This window comes from Natator depressus, chromosome 10 (genome assembly GCF_965152275.1).
Source record: "Natator depressus isolate rNatDep1 chromosome 10, rNatDep2.hap1, whole genome shotgun sequence".
Taxonomy (NCBI): domain Eukaryota; kingdom Metazoa; phylum Chordata; order Testudines; family Cheloniidae; genus Natator; species Natator depressus.
Genome location: NC_134243.1, coordinates 62,116,720 through 62,136,854, shown reverse-complemented (window position 1 = coordinate 62,136,854; position 20,135 = coordinate 62,116,720). Strand labels below are relative to the sequence as shown.

General features: G+C 40.7%; 1 protein-coding gene across 2 annotated transcripts in view; it reads left to right on the top strand.

Annotated features, from left to right (window-relative positions):
• The window catches only part of CYP19A1 (cytochrome P450 family 19 subfamily A member 1), a 37,413-nt gene extending 27,356 nt beyond the window's left edge, over positions 1-10,057 (top strand). For both annotated transcript variants that reach the window (XM_074964773.1, XM_074964774.1), the window contains exons 6-10: positions 404-518; positions 2,286-2,400; positions 3,119-3,281; positions 6,972-7,213; positions 9,302-10,057. In XM_074964773.1, coding sequence (XP_074820874.1) covers positions 404-518; positions 2,286-2,400; positions 3,119-3,281; positions 6,972-7,213; positions 9,302-9,553 — 887 coding nt within the window. In that variant the 3' untranslated portion in view covers positions 9,554-10,057. The remainder of the gene's footprint in view (positions 1-403; positions 519-2,285; positions 2,401-3,118; positions 3,282-6,971; positions 7,214-9,301) is intronic.
• Positions 10,058-20,135: the final 10,078 nt, after the last annotated feature.

The following is a 20,135-nucleotide window of genomic DNA, read 5'->3' as shown; positions in this document are numbered from 1 at the left end:
TGAGCTAAACTTTCACCTGCAAGTTTTCCACTCATTTGTAATCCCCCACCCACCATCACTCCACTTGTGTGGGAGATGGCTTGGCACTGGTTATCACATTGCAGCCTCCTTTCAGCTGAAGTGCCTTGCTTTTTACAAACTGCACAATCTGCACAGGAGTCTAAAAATATTTCACGCTGCTATTTATCACATTAAAACAAAATATTTGAATGTCAGTAATGACAATGCCATGGCAGTAAAAGAGAAATATGATAATATTGAAACCCTACTTTTAAGGCCTGATCAGGCTCCCATTGACTTCAGCAGGAGCAGGCCTTTATTGTGCAGCTTAGGGTGACATTTGTGTGAACTAACTATTGAAGTTTACATTTTACATTGCTGTTTGTTTATTTTTAATTTTCAGAAAATGCCATTGTGCTTAAAATTCAGAACTACTTCGATGCTTGGCAAACGCTTTTGCTGAAACCTGACATCTTCTTTAAGATTTCTTGGCTGTACAAGAAATATGAAAAGTCAGCGTAAGTATCAACGGATTTACAGATTACCTGAGTAACATAAATCCCTCCTTCCTAGAGTCACTCTTGCTTGTCAGTTTTCTCTCTCTGTTTTTAAAAATGAATGAGAGGGACCATTCAGTTTAATTCAATTTAGTCTTGGTTTCTCTGCTGAGACACACATTAGTGCTAACTCAGGTATAAAACTGAAAATCACCAGTTCACTTCACACAGGCAGTGAAATGCCATCTTATGGTATCCACTTTCACTTACTACCTAACCAACCAGGGCTCCAGTAGTAACCTGGAAGGCTGGCAATTCCTTGAGACAGCAAGTCCTTTTTATAGCCATGGCAATATAGTGAATGTTAAATCAGCGCATCAGTATAATCCTGCTTGTTGGTGCTTATATCTTTGCCAAAATTCTTCATTTCAGATTTAAGCTTAGCATTTATCATGCTGGTTGTCATCTCTTTTCCCTCAAATAGGAACAAATTAGTTTTGCCGTCTTTCTGTTTAAAGACAAGCACAAAAAACAACCAAAACCTTTTCTACTGAGTTTTCAGGGTCTCCTTTGTTTTCCTCTACCAAAAAATGACTGGTTATAAAACAAACGGGCAGTCACTTTGTCCTTACTTGGACAGATGTCCTTGACTAGTCTGATAAAATATTCACTATAAAAGCATGTGTATTAAGTACTTTTCATACTATTGTGTCACAAGAACTCATGGGATTTTAAGGAAGGAAGGCTATCTACCGTGGTGGAAATCCTGTCCCCAGGAAAGTCAATGGCAAAATTCACATAGAAGGTGAAATCCTGCCTCCAGTCAATCTCTAAAATGCCAACATTAGTCACTACGCAATGGTATGTATGATACTAGAGCTTTACTCAATATGTCTTAAGGAGACAACTGTGGTGGCTCAGTTACTGCTAGATGACAACTACAGGCAAATGTTGAATTTTTAGTGGCCACTACTTCTTACTGTGAATGTGACAGACTCCTGAACCTAAAGGGAACTGAATTAGAGAACTGTAGCATACCAGGGTTTCCCATAGTTTCTGATTCAACTGGAAGGGAAGACCATGCATTAATCAGGACTTCCTGCATACACTATTTCCACACAAATTGTATCAACTACAGACATTTTAATCCCTCTACAGTTGTTATTAAAATGGCTCTATCACTATACAAAAAATAAGTGTGCCTTTTTGGGGATTCCCCTGGTCACGAAGAGGGCAGTCAAATCTCTCACTGGAAAACATTAAATATAGTGCCAGTAAAACACACATTATTTTTACTGGGCATATCTGAGTTTCACCGCAAAAAGTCATTGGCAAGTGTAGACGCTCCCACGGTTTTGTGCAAAAAAGGACTTCATTCAGTATATAGCCAAGTTGTGAAATTCCTTGCCACATTTTCATCAAGTCTAATAATGGTCATGAATTTTTTCCTCTCTCATGTACAGCATTTTACAGTAGGCTACCCGATCTGTGGGTTTGCCCACCTTCCTCTGGATCCACCTGTATTGGACACTGCTAGAGACATATTACCTTAGTTGATGGACCAATCTGGTCTGGCAGGGCAAATCTATGCTCTTATAGCTTCACTATAAGAACAGCATCACTTTTCACTTCTCTAGAGGCAATCTGCCTTATTTTACTGCTTCACTACAGAATTATCCAAAGAATGTTTTTGTTTGTCTGTTTTATTGTTACATTTCCCATCCTGCATTACTAAGCACTAAAATATCACAGATGTTTATAGATATACTGGGTTCTATCTGTTTTCAGCAAGGATTTGAAAGAAGCAATTGAAATCTTAATAGAACAGAAACGACAGAGACTTTCCACTGTTGAAAAACTAGAAGACCACATGGACTTTGCATCACAACTGATTTTTGCACAGGTACTGAGAATATGAACAAAATATGAATTTGTCCAAAATGCTCCTGTCACCGAGAACAAAATGGGATTTGTAAACAGAGTTTGACTTAACCTATATAGCAGAAAGTAATGTCATTTAAAACTAATACAAATTAATTAGTGTTTGGAGCATCGCAAAAGTTCCAGGCTTTGAATAATTGCATCCAAATGTTTGGTTGCTTGTCTGAACCTTTTCAGGTTATATCCACGTGCCCAAGGCTCTCAAGCTCATGCCCACATCCCCTCCACCCTCTCCTTGGCCCATATATTTTCCATTTATATAAACACCTTTTACTCCAAAGGATCCCCAAGTGCTTCAGAAATCATAACCATGCAGAATGTCTGGCAATCAAGTACACTCTGTGATGGAGTATAGCAAGTGAACGGTGCATAGTATGCTGCAGCACAGTGAGTGGAGGAGGAATTTGGGTTAAGCACAAACCCTTACTTTTCTTAAAAGAGTTATAGGATCATATACGCCAGGCAAGACATTGGTTTTCAGTGCTTCATCTGAGACACATATGAAGTGGTTATTACTTCTCTCTCCCAATAGTATAAAGGACTGAGTAAAGTCTGATAGGGCTTGAACCAGTTGTTTCAAGTGAGTCTACATGTTCTACATTCTCCCTTTCCTGTTGACCTCAGAACCTTTGCTGGAGCTCAAGTACAGCATTCAACATTTGCCCCCTTGAATTTTGTAGAGTCGTGGAGATCTGACTGGTGAGAATGTGAACCAGTGTGTGCTGGAGATGATGATAGCTGCACCTGACACACTGTCTGTGACTCTCTTCTTCATGCTAGTACTGATTGCAGAGCACCCTAAAGTGGAAGAGGATATGATGAAGGAAATCCAAGCTATTATAGGTAAGGGCTGTCTATAAAGACAATGATGTTGGAAAATAATTATGCTTGAGCAGTGATCTAATCATTTTCAGGAAGAAAAATCTAAAGTTTATTTATTGTGAAGTGGGTGCAATAATTATCTTGCTGCATAATATTGTAAAAAGAAAGATCTTTCAAAACTGAGTGGAAAAAAAATGATAAAAGATAAACAACTACTAAGGAAATAATAAATTAGGATCAGAGGCAATCGGCTAGAATGATGGGACCAAATTCAGCCCTCAGTTACACCAGTATAAACCTGTAGTCACTTCACCAACCTCAGTGGAATTATTCTGGATTTACACTGGTGTAACTGAGAGCAGAAACTGATTCATGGTGCTTTTTAACCACTGGTATTGACCTGTGAAATTAGGTATGATCTCTCCAGCTTAGCTGAGCTAACAACTATTCACATCATATTATCCCTATATACATAGTATGCACAGGTAAAAAGCTGTTTAAAAATACTACATTCTCTCTGGAAAATTTTAAATTAAGAAATCTATCATGTGAATATTTTCTGCATAATAGTCAAACCATTCAAGCAATCAAAAAAGCATATGGAAAAAAGAGAAAGTCAGAATTTGCAAGTTGATCTATTAGCGATAAACTTAATCTTTTATTTTATTTTGAATATGCAATCTCATTAAGATATATTATATGGACACACCAAAGGATGAATCCCCTGCATCATGAAAGTCCCTCTCTAAGATACTGGTGAAGCCACATTTCTAATACTGAAATGAGGCCCCCGTTCTGGGAAGCATCCCTCTTCAGAGACCACTTTAGCAAGTGCTTAGCTTCAGGCCTATACTTAAATCCCAAAGTTAATAGGATTTAGGCATGTCCCTAAATACTTCCTGAATACATATGGATTTAAACATGTGCTTAATTGCTTCCCTGAATTTGAGCACCTCATTAGTAGAAAGTTGTAGATCAACTGGAGTAAGTTGAAACAAAAGCAACAAAAATGGTTAAATGGCTGAAGAGAATGACTTGAGGATTTTTAAAACTCTGGTCCATTTTCTGGTCTCCTCTGAGGGATGCTAATGAACAGCAGACCCACAAATTATCTTAAACTTTTAGTCTTCCCTTTCTTTAATTTCTCTTCCCAACCTAAAAAACAATGTAAATATTCACTGTATTCACTCTCATCCACCATTATCTCCAGGCACTCTGCTCCTTTATTTTGGTTCATTATGTTGCTTATAAACCAAGTTGCATATCTGAAATAAGTAACATTTGTGCAAAACTATTTTCAATGTTGTCCCAGAGCTTTAGCTAAACGGCACCTGTCACCTTTCTTCCCTCCAGCTAGCAAGCTGCATCTCTCTTCTCTTTCTTTCATGTGGATGTGTCTGTCTTTCTAGCTGGCCAGGAGCCTTGTAACCCAAGTGAATCCAGCAAACTCTGGACTTGTATGTTAAGTCAGCACATTGATATCTAAGTGTTGAGTCCCATGGGCCATACAAGAGTAACAACAGTTCTCATTAATATGTAGCTGAAAGGCCTCTTTCACAACTATACTTGGCTTCCTAGAAGCAGTCAGCTATAATTTAATGCCAAAAGGCAGCCTCATATCTATCAACTACAAAATGCCTCAGCAAAACCTACATGTGCCACAATGTATCAGACTGCTGAGTTTTCTAAAGTAAATTGTCTCCTATAATCTCGTACACATCAGTGATTTCCCCAGTCAGTGTTATGTACCTTGGCGAGATAGTAAGTTTAATTAATTATTCTTCTTTTACTAATACAGAGTTTTCTGCCCATATTAAGATCTAACCCCTGTTGCCTTAGGCTCCAGTTTTTCAGAAAGACCTGTAATTTTGAAGGCAGTCTCATTTGGGAGAGCAGAAGATAGAGTTAATACAGCAGGGAAGCTTTCAGAAATATTTGTTTCCTTTGAACAACTGACCGAAAGTTTACTTCTCCAAATGTTTAGCTTTCAAACAGTTCCAGTAATTGCCAGGATTTCAAAAAATTCCATGACTGTCCCCTGCACCATTCCATTAAAGTTCACTGAAGAGGATACAGAACTGTACTGGGACAGCGCGAAGACAGCAAATAGCTAACTTTTTAAAAAATAAATATTTTAGTATAGGATAGTTGTAAAATTTGGGCGAGATTCACTGTCCCCTGCACTGAGGGAGTACAAGTAGAGCTGGGCAGAGAAGGGTACTTACATTTTGTGGAGGTTGAGAGATTTTCAAGTCTGGTTTTATTACAGTTCAGAATGAAACCCAAACATTTCAAAAATTTCTATTAAACGTTTTCTCCTCATCTGTACAGGGAGCCCCCACTCTGAAACAGCCTTCCAGGTGGCCTGCTCTGGTGCAGAGCACCCTGGGAGTTTGGGCTCTCAAGGAGTTGAAATACTGGGAACCAAGGATTGCTGGGCTCTCAGCTCCCCATCAAGGAGCTGGAAGCCTATAAGCCCAGATTCCCAAGAAGCCAGATAGGTGAGCTGTCAGAAAACCAGGAAGGTTTCAGATGGAAACCTGCCTGGCAGGCATGTTTTGAAACCCCTGGCATGTAGGCTTCCATCAGAATCCTGCCTGGTTTTCAGTGGAGTTTTATTTTAATCTACCCATCACCATGAAAGGTTTCAATTTTGTTTTAATCACAGTTTGCCAATTCATGAATGTTTGGGGAATTTTATTCTGACCAGCCATAGTAGGGCTCCTGCAGATGTCTGAAAAGATCTCATACATTACACTTACATGGTCCTCATCATTGTAAGGTAGATAGAGAGATCAGTAGACCAATCTAAGAGTGGATGGCTGAGAAGAGGGTATTGTATCTCCTATATCACTCCTGGTTCCTGGCAGGAATTAAAGTCCTGATCCAATTTCTATTTAAATGAATGTCTTTCCATTGACTCCAACAGGAGTTGAACCAGGGCTCATCTACATGATGCAGCAATGTTTCATAATTTGAAAACTTTGAAATAGTACTCCATTAAAATCCACTAGGGAACTTCTAGAATGACCTAGCAGGGTCTACACGGACCAATTAGTGCTCAACATGTTAGTATGCTTTCAAAATCACACCTCCGTACTGCTCATTGTCATATTGTGTAGAGAAACCTTCAGGTCTTAGCCCTGTTTTCCTGCCTTCCCCCACTAGTGCGACCCCTAAGAGAGAAAGGCAGTGGAAATGCTAACTGCCTTCCTTGTGTATGTATCCCCATCTTTCAGCAAAGGGCCTTACTGGTGCACTGGAGGTGTAATTTACACGCACAGCCTGTACCACATGTCAGTGAATCTGGCCCTTCAGCTTAAGAATCTATGGCATGTTAAATCAGTTTCATACAAGGCCCTGCTCCTGCTCCACTGAACTGAAGCAGTTTTTCCATGGTCTTCAATGGCAGCAGGATTAGAGCCAGACTGTGTGGGAGAGAGGAGATTTGGCTTTGGGGTAGATCATTTGATTAGTCACATAGTGTCCATGTTGGTAAACAGTATGGCTGGCTTCTGTAGTATGTGAGGCAACACAAAGCCACAAGAACCCATAGGCTCCTTGTCACCAGGTATCATGAAAGGAGACAGCATTTTTACTGAATGGAGGGATTTCCAAAACCATTCTGGCATCAACTGCAACATTTCAAATATCAATCAGGTAAAATTAGAATAGCAAAATCAACTGCTTTTGTCTGCTTTATTCCTCAAGGTGACAGAGACGTACAGAGCAATGACATGTCAAACTTAAAGGTTGTGGAGAATTTTATTAATGAGAGTATGAGATACCAGCCAGTTGTGGATTTGGTCATGCGCAAGGCTTTACAAGACGATGTAATTGATGGCTATCCTGTGAAAAGGGGGACAAACATCATTCTGAACATTGGACGTATGCATAAGCTTGAATTCTTCCCAAAGCCTAATGAGTTTTCTCTCAAAAATTTTGAGAAGAACGTAAGTTTCCTGTCTTCTTTCTGCTAGGGGATAGAGTATTATTCTAATTAAAATGCAAAATGGGTCTTCCTCTTAATTGGATTAAGTCCTTTCCACAAGTCAGTTTCTCATTATCCATATAAGCACCTGGATGCACATCAGTTTTCATAGCACATTATAATGATTATGATGGGCTCAATCATGCATGATGCTGAGCAAAATGGCACCACTCCAGCAAGTGCCTCAGTAAAGGTTTAAGTGTAAGCACACAAGTAGTACCATCGGGGATAGCCTCCTCAGCACCTTGTAGGATTGGGCCCAATGTCAACAGCAATGTATGAACAGCAAAACTTATTTGCAATCACCTTTTACTATTAAGGGGTCTTCCTTGGGCTTTTCTTCTTCTCCTATTCAGAATTTTGGCTTGTCATTAATTAAATGGCTGCTTTCCATAGCTAGAAATTAGATTATCCACTAAGAGCTGTTTCAAGTGGTAAAAATGTATCAAAATAGAGGTCGGGGGGTGTATTACTTATAACACAAATTATTTGGTTCCTCGGCTTTTGATCAAATTAACTGGAAGTAAGCTGAAGATACTGCAATGCATTCAGTGGTAAAGGACATGGACTATGAAATTTTAAGATCAATTTAGCACTTCTCAAGAGGCACTTAGGATTATCAGGCTTTAATGGTTTGAAGCAAGTATTGAGTTCCTTAACTTCAAGAGGTAGCAGGCCAAAAAGCCATGCAAACTTGGAGGGCTTGACACGATCTTCTTCTAGAACAGGTACATCCCCATCTTGATTGTATAAGGCAAACCTCCTTATGCTGGTTTTGTGGGTTTTCCCACTATGCAAACTCCCTCCCCCATGCTCTAGTAACCTGCCAAATGCTAAGGGTTTGAGGGTAACATTAGTATTAATGTTTCCCAGAGGTTTAGTAGCACCTGTTGTGTACTTAGTGTGTGGGTACTGTTTTGTAACCTATTCAAACCTTTTATTAGCTCTTGGCAAATACCTCCAAAAACATCCACACATAATATTCAAATAAAAAAGTGAATAGAAGAATTCATTTTGACACCCATTTTGTGCTAATTTTTAGTGAATGTTTTAGGAAACATGTTTACTGGTGGGGATCTTTGCAGAAACAATTAAGAAAATATGAGGGGATATTTGCCATAAATTAATGTTGAACTCTCGAACGTGAAGATTCAAACCAGAAATGAGATCCTAGGATTTACATTCATCCAGTCAGAGAATAAATAGTATCATGTACTCTGTCCAACCAATCAAAACTAACCAACAAGGCGAATATTTTCATGCTGATAGTTAACTAGCAACAATGAACTTTGTACACAATCTTCAGCCCAAGAATTTATCATTGTGGAAAATTCACAAAGAGAAAAAGTGGCTAAATTTATCAAGTTAATTATTCACTCTAGATTATTTCATCAATTTTATCCATTATTTCCATTCTAACCATTTCTCTCAGTGGATTTCTTGATTGCTTTCTAAACTCATTTTGCTGCTAAAAATATTCCCCTTTGAGCAAGTATTTAAAGCAGACATTTTCTTGGGATTCATAACTAATGTAATGTGAGCAATACAATCTGACTTGGTTCATTCTGTTTGCCACATAACACACATTATTCTAAATGAACAGCAACCCACACCAATCAATAAGTTAACTGATGAGATTATGATATCATTGGAATCCAGACACATATTTCCAGCTTCCGAGACCAGTTCCTGCCCTCATTCACACCCTGTGCAAGACCACTGTAGTCAGTGGGATCTACTGGCCATCATTTATGGGCAGAATTTGGCTGCCTCACTTTTGCAGTTCTTGAGGTCATAGAATGAGATTGCAATTTTAAATGTTATTTCCACAAGTTTTTTTATTTGATCTTTTTTAAAAAAAAAAGGATAAAAACAAACAAAATGATATTAAGACCACGAAGTCTGCATGTAAAAAAATACTTAAACCAAAAAGAATCTGTCTAAAGGTTTCCCCATAAAATGCTTAGAGATCTCAATGATATTCTTAATAATTCAGTTCTGGAAATTGTTCTATGTGCTTTCAATGCAGCTTTCTGATTGTTTCACACAGGTTCCTTCTCGCTACTTTCAGCCATTTGGATTTGGCCCTCGTGGCTGTGTAGGAAAGTTTATTGCCATGGTAATGATGAAGGCGATCCTGGTGACTCTTCTGAGACGGTACAGAGTACAGACCCCGAAAGGAAGAGGCCTTAACAACATCCAGAAAAGCAATGACTTATCCATGCACCCAAATGAACGACAGCCCTTTTTGGAGATGTTTCTCATGCCAAGAAGAAACATAGACAAGTGTCAGGATGACTAACAACACATCACTAGTGGTCTCAGAGGTCTAAGGTTTCTGAGGTTGTAGTCAAATTCTGAGAAATGTCCACCCTCCTAGGTGCAGTCACGCATGCTCTGAACTAAACATTTTGTTGTTCTTAATGCATTGCTGCTCTAGGTGATCACGTGTTCTGCTGCACAGCAGAACCAGGTTCTGGTCACTATTCAAAACTGATAAATAAGTTCCAAGTATATAGACAAGTGCTGTCTTCAGTTGATGAGATGTTGCATGCAGAAACTGTCATTACTTTTTAAAAAACATCCAGTTCAAACAGAATTCTGTTCTGCTTCTGACACTGCAAGTCCTGAGTGCTCCATGCCTGCAGGCTTGCATGATATGGTTGGGATTCACTGTGAAGGGTTTTTGTTTTGTTTTGGCAGAGGTGGGCCCCCGCAAGAAGCATCATCAGCTGTTGTTATAACAGGTCTAATTATCTGTCATCAAAAACATTTTAGTGAACACTACTAATGTATGAGAAATAAAGTATAAAGTATGAGAAACACTGGGAAATGTATGAACTGTATTTATCTATAGCAATTACTAAATTCCTCTAAGGGTAATGAGGATATAGCCAGTTTACCAATATACTGTCTATAGAATGAGAAGTTTGAAACAATTTTTCCCTCTGCAATGTTTTTCCTTCTGGTATATTAAACAGATAAGATCAAAGAATGATTAGGTTAGATACATTTTGTTGATTATATTAAATTCTAAAAGGTATCAAGAAATAGATAGCATTTGAGACAACTGCAGTAGGCTTCCAAGGTCTCTATTCCCAAAGTCATAGCCATAGCAGCTCCATAAGTGTCTTCACCTTACACCATTAAAGCCCAATCATGACTGAAAAGTATGGAGCCCGACACCCAGGAGATAAGGGAAGAGGGAACAGGTGGAGCACAGCATTCCCCAACCCTGAGGGAGAGCTTTCTCACCTCTCCCGGCTTGGCGGGAGTAGTTCTTTTTCCTCCTCAGCTGTTGCAATGAAAACATATCCTCCTATTTCAATGATTATTATTTATTACATACATTATCATGGCCCCTAGGAACCATCATCATGGATGAGGACCCCATCTACTTAAACGACAACTGACACGTGCCAGGGACTTCTGTCTTAAAGGGTAAGATTTTGGGTTGTTGCTCCTAAAGAGACCCCAGCAGGAGGGAGAATCCCTTCCAAATCCCACACAACCCTCATCACTCTTTTTTCAAGGCAACGGGCCAAATGCTGCTCTCAAGTACACGGGTGCTCTCCCATTGACTTCAATAGGGCTACACTGGTGTAAACGAGAACAGCAGTTGGCTCCAGATGTGGATGCTGGTCACTCTTGACGATGACGAATGGACTTCATTCATCCACTCCAGGGCAGGTGTGGGGTTCAGGGGTTGACTGATCAGAAGTTTGGTACGTCAATCAGGAAACATCCTGAAACAGTAAACAGACACGTATAGAGCATTGTGAAGGGTATTTTTTACAACTAGGTACACCTTTTATCAGGATTAGCTTTAAGAACAGGTCTGAAACCAGTTTTTGACCTTCCAGAAATCAGATATGTGAAAGTCAGCTAACAGGAGTTCTACATGCAGAGCAACATTTCCCGCTGAAAATGTGGCTAGGTGCAGAAACATCTTTCATTGCACATTCCTACAGAATAGCACCCCAAGGTCCTGTGTATCAAAATGTGTCTTACCAGTTACATGGGTCAGTAGCAACTGTCATAAAAATATACTTTGTGGTTTAATGAAAGACATTGATTAGACAAGGAAATTCCAGTTTTTATGCCTATGAAAAGGGAGCCCTCAAAATTAATGTCTTGATAAAGGCCAAACAATCAGTCAGAAGCCTTCTTATTTAGCCCTGTCCTGACAGGTTAGTTAATCTGTACACAAATGGTCAAACAAAGTACATCCTTCTATGCCTAGAACAAATAAATATCTAAATCCTGTTTTATGCCACTTAGGAGAATAGCAAAGTGAGGTCCGCAACATCTCTGACTGGTGTCCTTTTGCAGCTCACTGCTCTCTCATAACTCTGTCAAGAGCAAGATTTATACAGTACCGAATGTTAAAATAAGAATATGACAATCACTGAAACAAATAAGAGTTTTCAGCCATGTGTAATGAAACAGCTTCAGTTGTAAATAATGATCAAGACGAGAAGCTGCATATTTTGGGGACTCACAGAATCATCAAAAAGTAGAACAGGAAGGGACCTCAAGAGGTCATCAAGTCCAGCCCCCTGTGCTGAGATAGGACCAAGTTATCCTAGACCAGGGGTGGGCAAACTATGGCCCGGGAGCTGCATCTGGACCTTCAGACATTTTAATCTGTCCCTCAAGCACCGGCCAGGGAGCAGGGTCCAGGGCTTGCCCTGCTCCAGCACTCCAGTCGAAGAGCGGGGTCGGGGGCTTGCCCCGCTCCATGCATACTGTGGCTCCATGCGGCTCCTGGAAGCAGCAGCATGTCCCCCCTCCGGCTCCTATATGTAGGGGCAGCCAAGGGGCTCCATACGCTGCCCCAGCCCCAAGCGCCACCCCCACAGCACCCATTGGCCGGGAACCATGGCCAATGGGAGCTGCAGGGGCAGCGCCTGCGGACTGGGCAGCATGCAGAGCTGCCTGGCCATACCTCCACGTAGGAGCTGGAGGGGGGACATGCTGCTGCTTCTGGATGCTGCTTGAGGTAAGCACTGCCTGGAGCCTGCACCCCTGACTCCCTCACACACCCCAACCCCCTGCCCCAGCTCTGATCCCCCTCCTGCCCTCCGAACCCCTTGGTCCCAGCCCGGAGCACTCTCCTGCACCACAAACCCTCATCCCCACAGCCCATGCCCCCAGCCAAAGCCCTCACCCCCGCACCCCAACCCTGTGCCCCAGCCCGGAGCCCCTTCCTGCACAGTGAACTCCTCATACAATTTCCATACCCAGATGTGGCCCTCAGGCCAAAAAGTTTGCCCACTCCTGTCCTAGACCATCCCTGACAGGTGTTTGTCCAACCTGCTCTTAAAAACCATTGATGGGAATTAGACAACTTCCTTTGGAAGCCTATTCCAGAGTTTAAGTACTCTGATAGGTAGAAAGTTTAACTAACCTAAATTTTCTTTAAGCCCATAACTTCTCGTCCTACCTTCAGTGGACATGGAGAACACCATCCTCTTTATTACAGCCTTAAACATATTTGAAAACTGTTACCACCCATCTTCTTTTCTCAAGACTAAACATGCCAAGTTTTTTTAAAATCTGACCCGGGGAAAGGTTATCATTTTTTGTTGCTCCCCTTTGGGTTACTCTGTTTCTGAATTGTCGCACCAGACTTGGACACAGTACTCCAGCTGAGGTCTCACAAGTGCCAAGAAGAATCGGAAGAAAAGGAAAAAGGAGATCTTCCAGGGAAGATGGTGCTACAAGGGAGTTCAAAGATCAAAATGGCAGCAGACTAATTTACTACTGCTAGCTAGCTAAGGCTTTTCCAAAGTGCCTTCCTTATACCCACTGGCATGTTATCTAAGTATTATATCTTAATGAAGTGCAGCCCCTAGATCATTCTGTCAACTAAGTGTAGAGGCAATACTAGGTATCTGTTTGGTAATGCTGATTTTGTGTTAAATATAAGGTCCAGGAAAATGTTTTTACTGAAACCTTATAGAAACAGGATGTGATTTTCAAAAGAGCCTAAGTGACTTAAGAGCATGAATCCTATTGACTTCCACTGAGATGTGTGTGTGAAGTGAGCTGTAGCTCACGAAAGCTCATGCTCAAATAAACTGGTTAGTCTCTAAGGTGCCACAAGTACTCCTTTTCTTTTTTCTTTTTATGTCACTCAGGAGCTTTGGAAAAATTCATGCCCAGAGAGTTGGATAGAAAAAAAAAAGAGGAGGAAGTGGTAATGAACTAGTTAAATTCCCCACCTTACACTACTAGGGCACAGCAGATATCCTGATGTAGAAACCCATGTGGAATGACTAGAAGAAAAGCAACAACAAAATTCAGGTCCCATTAATTAGTAGCTGATGTATTCACCTCAGATTTGGGTATAGATTGATTCAGTTGTAAACTGTTTGTAAGTTATTTCAGATCCCTAGGTTAAGAGAGCTGCCTAAACAGAGCATTAATGTATTGACAGTCTTGGTAGAAAATAGATAAGTTATTATGAAGTCTCTGCAGAAAACATATTGTAACGGTTCTCACTGGAATGGCTTTATTCTCTTTGGGCTTCTGCACAGATGTGGTGACCCTCACATTGCATGAACAAAAGCATTTTTAATAGGGCTGTCAAGCTATTAAAAAAATTGTCATTAATCACACTGTTAATAATAGAACACCATGTATTTAAATATATTTGGATATTTTCTACATTTTCAAATATATTGATTTCAATTACAACACAAAACAAAAAGTGTACAGTGCTCATTTTATAATTATTTTTGGTTACAAATATTTTCACTGTAAAAACCAAAATAAATGGTATTTTTCAATTCCCTCATTACAAGTACTGTAGTGCAATCTCTTTATCATGAAAGTTGATCTTACAAATGTAGAATTATGTACCAAAAAACCTGCATTCAAAAACAAAATGTAAAACTTTAGCGCCTACAAGTCCGCTCAGTCTTACTTCAGCCAATCGCTCAGACAAACAAACTTGTTTACATTTGCGGGAGATAATGTTGCCGACTTCTTGTTTACAATGTCACCAGAAAGTGAGAACAGGCGTTCTCGTAGCACTGTTTTAGACAGTTTGCAAGGTTTTTACTAGATGCACTAAAGATTCATATGTCCCTTCATGCTTCAACCACCATTCCAAATAGGGAATCAGCATGGATTCATGTGGTCTGGAATGGTGGTTCAGGGTCTGTAGTTTCCGCATTGGAGTGTTGCTCTTTTAAGATTTCTGAGAGCATGCTCCACACCTCATCCCTCTCAGATTTTGGAAGGCATTTCAGATTCTTAAACTTTCGGTCAAGTGCTGTAGTTATCTTTAGAAATCTCACATTGGTACCTTCTTTGTGTTTTGTCAAATCTGCTGTGAAAGTGTTCTTAAAACAAACAACATCTGCTAGATCATCATCTGAGACTGTTATAACATGAAATATATGGCAGAATGCAGGTCAAACAGAGCAGGAGACATACAATTCTCCCCCAAGGAGTTCAGTCACAAATTTAATTAATTCATTTTTTTAACAAGTGTCATCAGCATGGAAGCATGCCCTCTGGAATGGTGGCTGAAGCATGAAGGGGCATACCAGTGTTTAGCATATCTGGCAAACAAATATCTTGCAATGCCTCCTACAAAAGCTTATCCTAGTGATTGGCTGAACAAAAAGTAGGACTGAGTGGACTTGCAGGTTCCAAAGTTTTACATTGTTTTGTTTTTGAGTAGAGTTTTGTAACAAAAAAAATCTCCATTTGTAAGTTGCACTTTCATGATAAAGAGATTGCACTACTGTACTTGAATGAGATGAATTGAAAAATACTATTTCTTTTATCATTTTTACAGTGCAAATATTTATAATAAAAATAATATAAAGTGAGCACTGTAAACTTTGTATTCTGTGTTGTAACTGAAATCAATATATTTGAAAATGTAGAAAAACATCCAAAAATATTTAATAAATTTCAATTGGTATTCTATTGTTTAACAGTGTGATTAAAACTGTGAATAATCGTTATTAATTTTTTAATTGCAATTAATTTTTTGAGTTAATCACGTGAGTTAACTGTGATTAGTCAACAGCCCTAGTTTTTGATACAGTACTCTGGAGAAACAGACAGCTAAAAGTGGGGAAATTAATCTTTTTTTTCTTGCTGTAGCTACAAAATATTAAATCTAATTTTTCATGACATGTTGCAGATAGAGGCTTGTATGGAAGGTATAGAATGTAATTGTTTACCTCTGTAATCCCTATAAAATGTTTTAATATCTTTCTTTGCAGGCATTAAAAAAATGTAATAGGAACATGTTGATGTCACTGTGTCAGCCAGTGGATTGGACAGGTACCTGAAGGATGAGAGTTCAAATGCTACTGGTTTGTTAGTTCCACATATGTTATATGATTAGACTATTTTTTCTCACTATAACATAAAAGAAATAAACTTTTATTCAACTTTCTTAAAAACTGGATATCAAAAATCTGACACCCTAATTAAAGTAGAAAAGAGAATACTTCTAAAAACCACCTGGTATTAATATTATAACGGCTAACTTAAAAATTTAAACAATGTACATAAATGGGCACGTTATAGAAGACAAAGGGCGCTTAAATCCCATCTCCCTTCCAAGGACCTCTTAAATGTACTATTAATGTTACTTAGCACTTTACAAACACTAACTAATACATTTTCACATGAGGAAAGTAAGTAAGTACTACTAGTCACATTTCACAGATGGGAAAACAGAAACACATGGTGAATTCTTGGCCCTATTGGAGTGACTGGGAGTTTTGCCATTGACTTCATTAGAGCTAAAATTTCACACCCAAGGTGAAATTAACTCATATGGAGTTACTTCAGTACAACTAAGATCTGAATTGTGCCTAGAGAGGTCAAGAGTCTTGCCCAAGGCCACTTAGCACTTCAGTTGCAGAGCCAGGATTAGAACTGAGAAATTCTTCTTTACCATGCCCATGCCTGCACCCCTAGATCACAGTACCTCCATTCTAGACTAAGATGCCTCCATTAATATAGATTTAGAAAACAAAAGGAGAACATTTTGTCCTGATTGTGTCTCCTTTAACTTGATCATTTACTGATTTGGATCTTTCGGTCAAGAACATGCCTTGATATGCCTGATACCTTAAAATGTTAAGCACAGTATTTTGCTGACCACATATTTTACACTGGTACAAAAACTTGTAAAAATCATGGTGCCTTCATTTTCTTTGAGAACGAACTACATACTAATTCTCTTTCTGTTCACTCTGCACACACAAAAAAAAGGAAACAGACTTTACTTTTCTAGAGGTACCTTAGTTTCTAATTTTCCATTTAATAATTATTATTATTCTTGAATAGATAAAGCTTTCCTCAGTAATGGAATTAATACATTATATTTGAATTTTGCTATCAAATTAAAAAAGTATTATATTAAACTATGTAGATAACTGGAAAATGAATGACAATCATTCCTTTAATACCTTATTTATTTGAGAGTTTGTGGCTTGGAATTTAGAAACATGACAGAAGTAATATTGTCAAATGAAGAGAGTTTTGTTTTGTTATTTGTACAGAAACTTGTAAATTTATTTTCCATAAATATTTTGAATTAGCCTTGTCCCTATCTGCTTTGATAATAGTGGGCTTGATCCTGCAGTCATTATTCCTATTGCTATGTACCTACAAAAGGACTACAGGATTGGACCCATAAACAGTTAATCTGGGCCCCAATCTTCCAAAACATTACTCAAGCCAGCTGTTAGTATATATAGGGCTACTTGTAAGGGTATTTGCAGGATCAGGCCCATATTCTTCTCCTGTGCTTTCCTTCATCCCCACAAGATCTGCAAATAGTGAAAACACTTTTCAAATTTGCAGTGTGGATATAAGCAAATTTGTTGATTTAGATATGAATGTGCTATTGTACCTTGTTATTGCTCTGGATTTAAATGATGTTTCATTATCAGGTATTGTGAAAAGTTTATTGACCTTCAGAATGACTTTGGGTCTACTATTGCGCAGTAACTACTTCACTAGTGTTAAATCTATTCATATAGATCAAAACTGTTAACTGTATTTTACAAGTTAGTGTCATTATAGATGAACAGACCTTAAATATGGAAAAGGTGTTTGACAAATAAAAGTACAAATAAAAGTACTGTGCATAAAAAAAAGTTTTAAATTGTCCACTTTACTTCATGATCTCAAACTACAAAAAATAAAATAAAGCGTGTATATTTACACAATCAGTACTTAAAATATTAGATACAATGGGTGAAGTCCTGGCCCTATGGAGGTCCATGACAAAGCTCCCATTTTGTTCAATGGGGCCAGGATTTCACACAATGGTTTTCGATTAAATCATGAGAGATTAAATCATTAAAATTCAAACATGAGTTTGTCTGTTTACTCCGGAATGCACTGTGAAATTATGACACAAGTCTTCAACGGAAAGAAAGTGGGCCAAATTCACCTCATTCATACCTGTGACAGTACACTGAAATCAATACAGTTGCATGGGTATAACAAGGAAGAATTTGGTCTGGCACTACAAATCGAGAAGGGCGCACTAGCATAGGTCTGAAGGAAAGAACTAAGATTTGATGTCTTAAAGGCTTAAATTTATATTTTATTATTTATTAACAAAATACAAATGCCAAAAGTCAGAGTGGACAAACTAACATTAGAACAATAGCACTCAGAGTGTTCACTCTCTGGATTCTCCAATAGTTTTAATTTTATCCTTTCAGTTACTATTCTACTGGATTGAAACATTAAATCTTAAACTATAGCCTTTATTAAAATTACAGTTTTGTGGAAGGAAAGGAATTTAATATTGTTATGGGCAGGAAAACAATCCAGCTATCGGGCCAAATTCTGCTCTCAGTTACACCAGTAAAGATTTGAAGCAACTCCATTGTGTAGCAGAGTAGAATTTGGTGTTGGAAGAATACATTTCCCAGGACTTCAGGGCTTTTAAAACTATTAAGGCTGAAAATAATATAACCCAGCTACTAGTTGCAGCAGCCTTAAACTCGATACTAAAGAACTTCTAAACAAATATTGTTTACTTATGTGATGGGGCATCTGTCCAGCACTGGCCCTGATAGGGTTAAAACCCAGCTTGGAGGACTGCAAGGAAGCAGCCACTTAGGGCAGTGGCTGCAGCCAATTAGAGCAGCAGCTGGCCCAGCCAATCAGGGCCCAGCTGGCCCCTATAAAAGGAAGCTGTAGTCCAGAGCAAGTCAATCTGCTGCAGGAAGCCCAAAGGAGGGGACCAGCTTCCTAGAGGGCTGAAGAGATTTGCACCATGAACAGGGATGCTAGGGCTTGCAGGCCTGAGGCCCTGGGAAGACGGTGAAGGAGCCAGAGGCAGGAGCCGAACATGCTGAGGCTGTGGGGAAGTGGCCCAGGGGATTAAGACAGACTGGTGGAGCTGTAAGGAAGAGGCAGCAGGAAGCTGCTCTTTGGGCCCTGGCCCAGGGATCCTACAGAGTAGTGGGTGGGCCTAGGCCCTCCCCCATTTTCCGCTAAAGGAACGACCCGGCTGCGGACTGCCAAGCCACTGCAAGGAGTGGCTGGACTCTCCTTGGAGGTGTAAGGGTTGCCAACTTCCTAATTGCACAAAACTGAACGCCCTAGCTCTGCCCCTTCCCCAAGGCCCTGCCCCCCCTTCACTACATTCCCCCTCCCTCGGTGGCTTGCTCTCCCTCACCCTCACTCATTTTCACTGGGCTGAGGCTTGGGGTGAGGGAGGGGGTGTGGGCTCCGGCTGGGGGTGCAGGATCCAGATGGGGCTGGGGATGAGGGGATTGAGCTGGAGAAGGGGGCTCCAGGTGGGGGGGGGGAGCCGAGGGATTTGGAATGTGGGAGGGGGCACAGACTCTGGGTTGGGGCTGGTGATGAGGTTTTTGGGGTACATGAGGGGACTCCAGGCTGCGGCATGGTGCTGAGGGATTCGGAGTGTGGGAGGAGGCTGAGCAAGGTGTTGGGGTGTGGGAAGGTGTGAGGGCTCTGAGCTGGAGGTGCTGGCTCTGGGGTGGGGCTGGGGATGAGGGGTTTGCAGGAGGGGGCTCTGGGTTGGGGGGGGTGAGGCTGAGCAATTTGGAATATGGGAGGCAGCTGTGGGTTGAGGCAGTGGGTTGGGGTGCAGGGGGGTGAGGACTTTGGGTGTAGGCTATGGGGTGGGGCTGGGAATGAGGTGTTTGCAGGAGGGGCTCAGGGCTGGGGCAGGGGCTTGGGGTTGGGGCATGGGCTTACCTTGGGCAGCTCGCAGTCAGCGGTGCAGTGGGGGGGGGGGAAGGGGCTAAGGCAGGCTGTCTGCCTGTCCTGACACCGCATTACGTGTGCCCCGGAAGCAGCCAGCAGGTCCAGCGCTAGTAGGCAGGTGGGGGGCTCCATGCGTGCTGTTCTCGCCCACTGGCACTGCCCCCCCCACGCTTCCATTGGCTGGGAACCGGCCAATGGGAGTGCGGAGCTGGTGCTTGGGGCGGGGGCAGCATGTGGAGCCCCTTACCCCCCCCACAACCTAGGAACTGGACCCACTGGTCACTTCCAAGGCACAGCATGGTGCCAGGACTGCCTTAGTGCTGCAGCACTGTCGACCGGACTTTTAACGGTCCAGTCAGCTGTGCTGACTGAAGCCACCAGGTCCCTTTTCAACTTGGTGTTCCAGTCAAAAACCAGACACATGGTGCCAGGAAGCAGACTCTGAGAGAAAGGAGCCGTAACAGGTCTGCAGGCAAAGGTGAGGATGGGAGAGCCTCCACCACCCAAGGGGACACCTGCTAAGACTGAGCTAATTCCTGAAATGAGGAGGCAGGAGGCACCAGTGTGCTGAGTGACCCCGTGACAACTTATTTTTCAGTTTTAAAGTTTGTCTTTTAAAATGGAGATTTTGATTGTGCCTTTTAGTT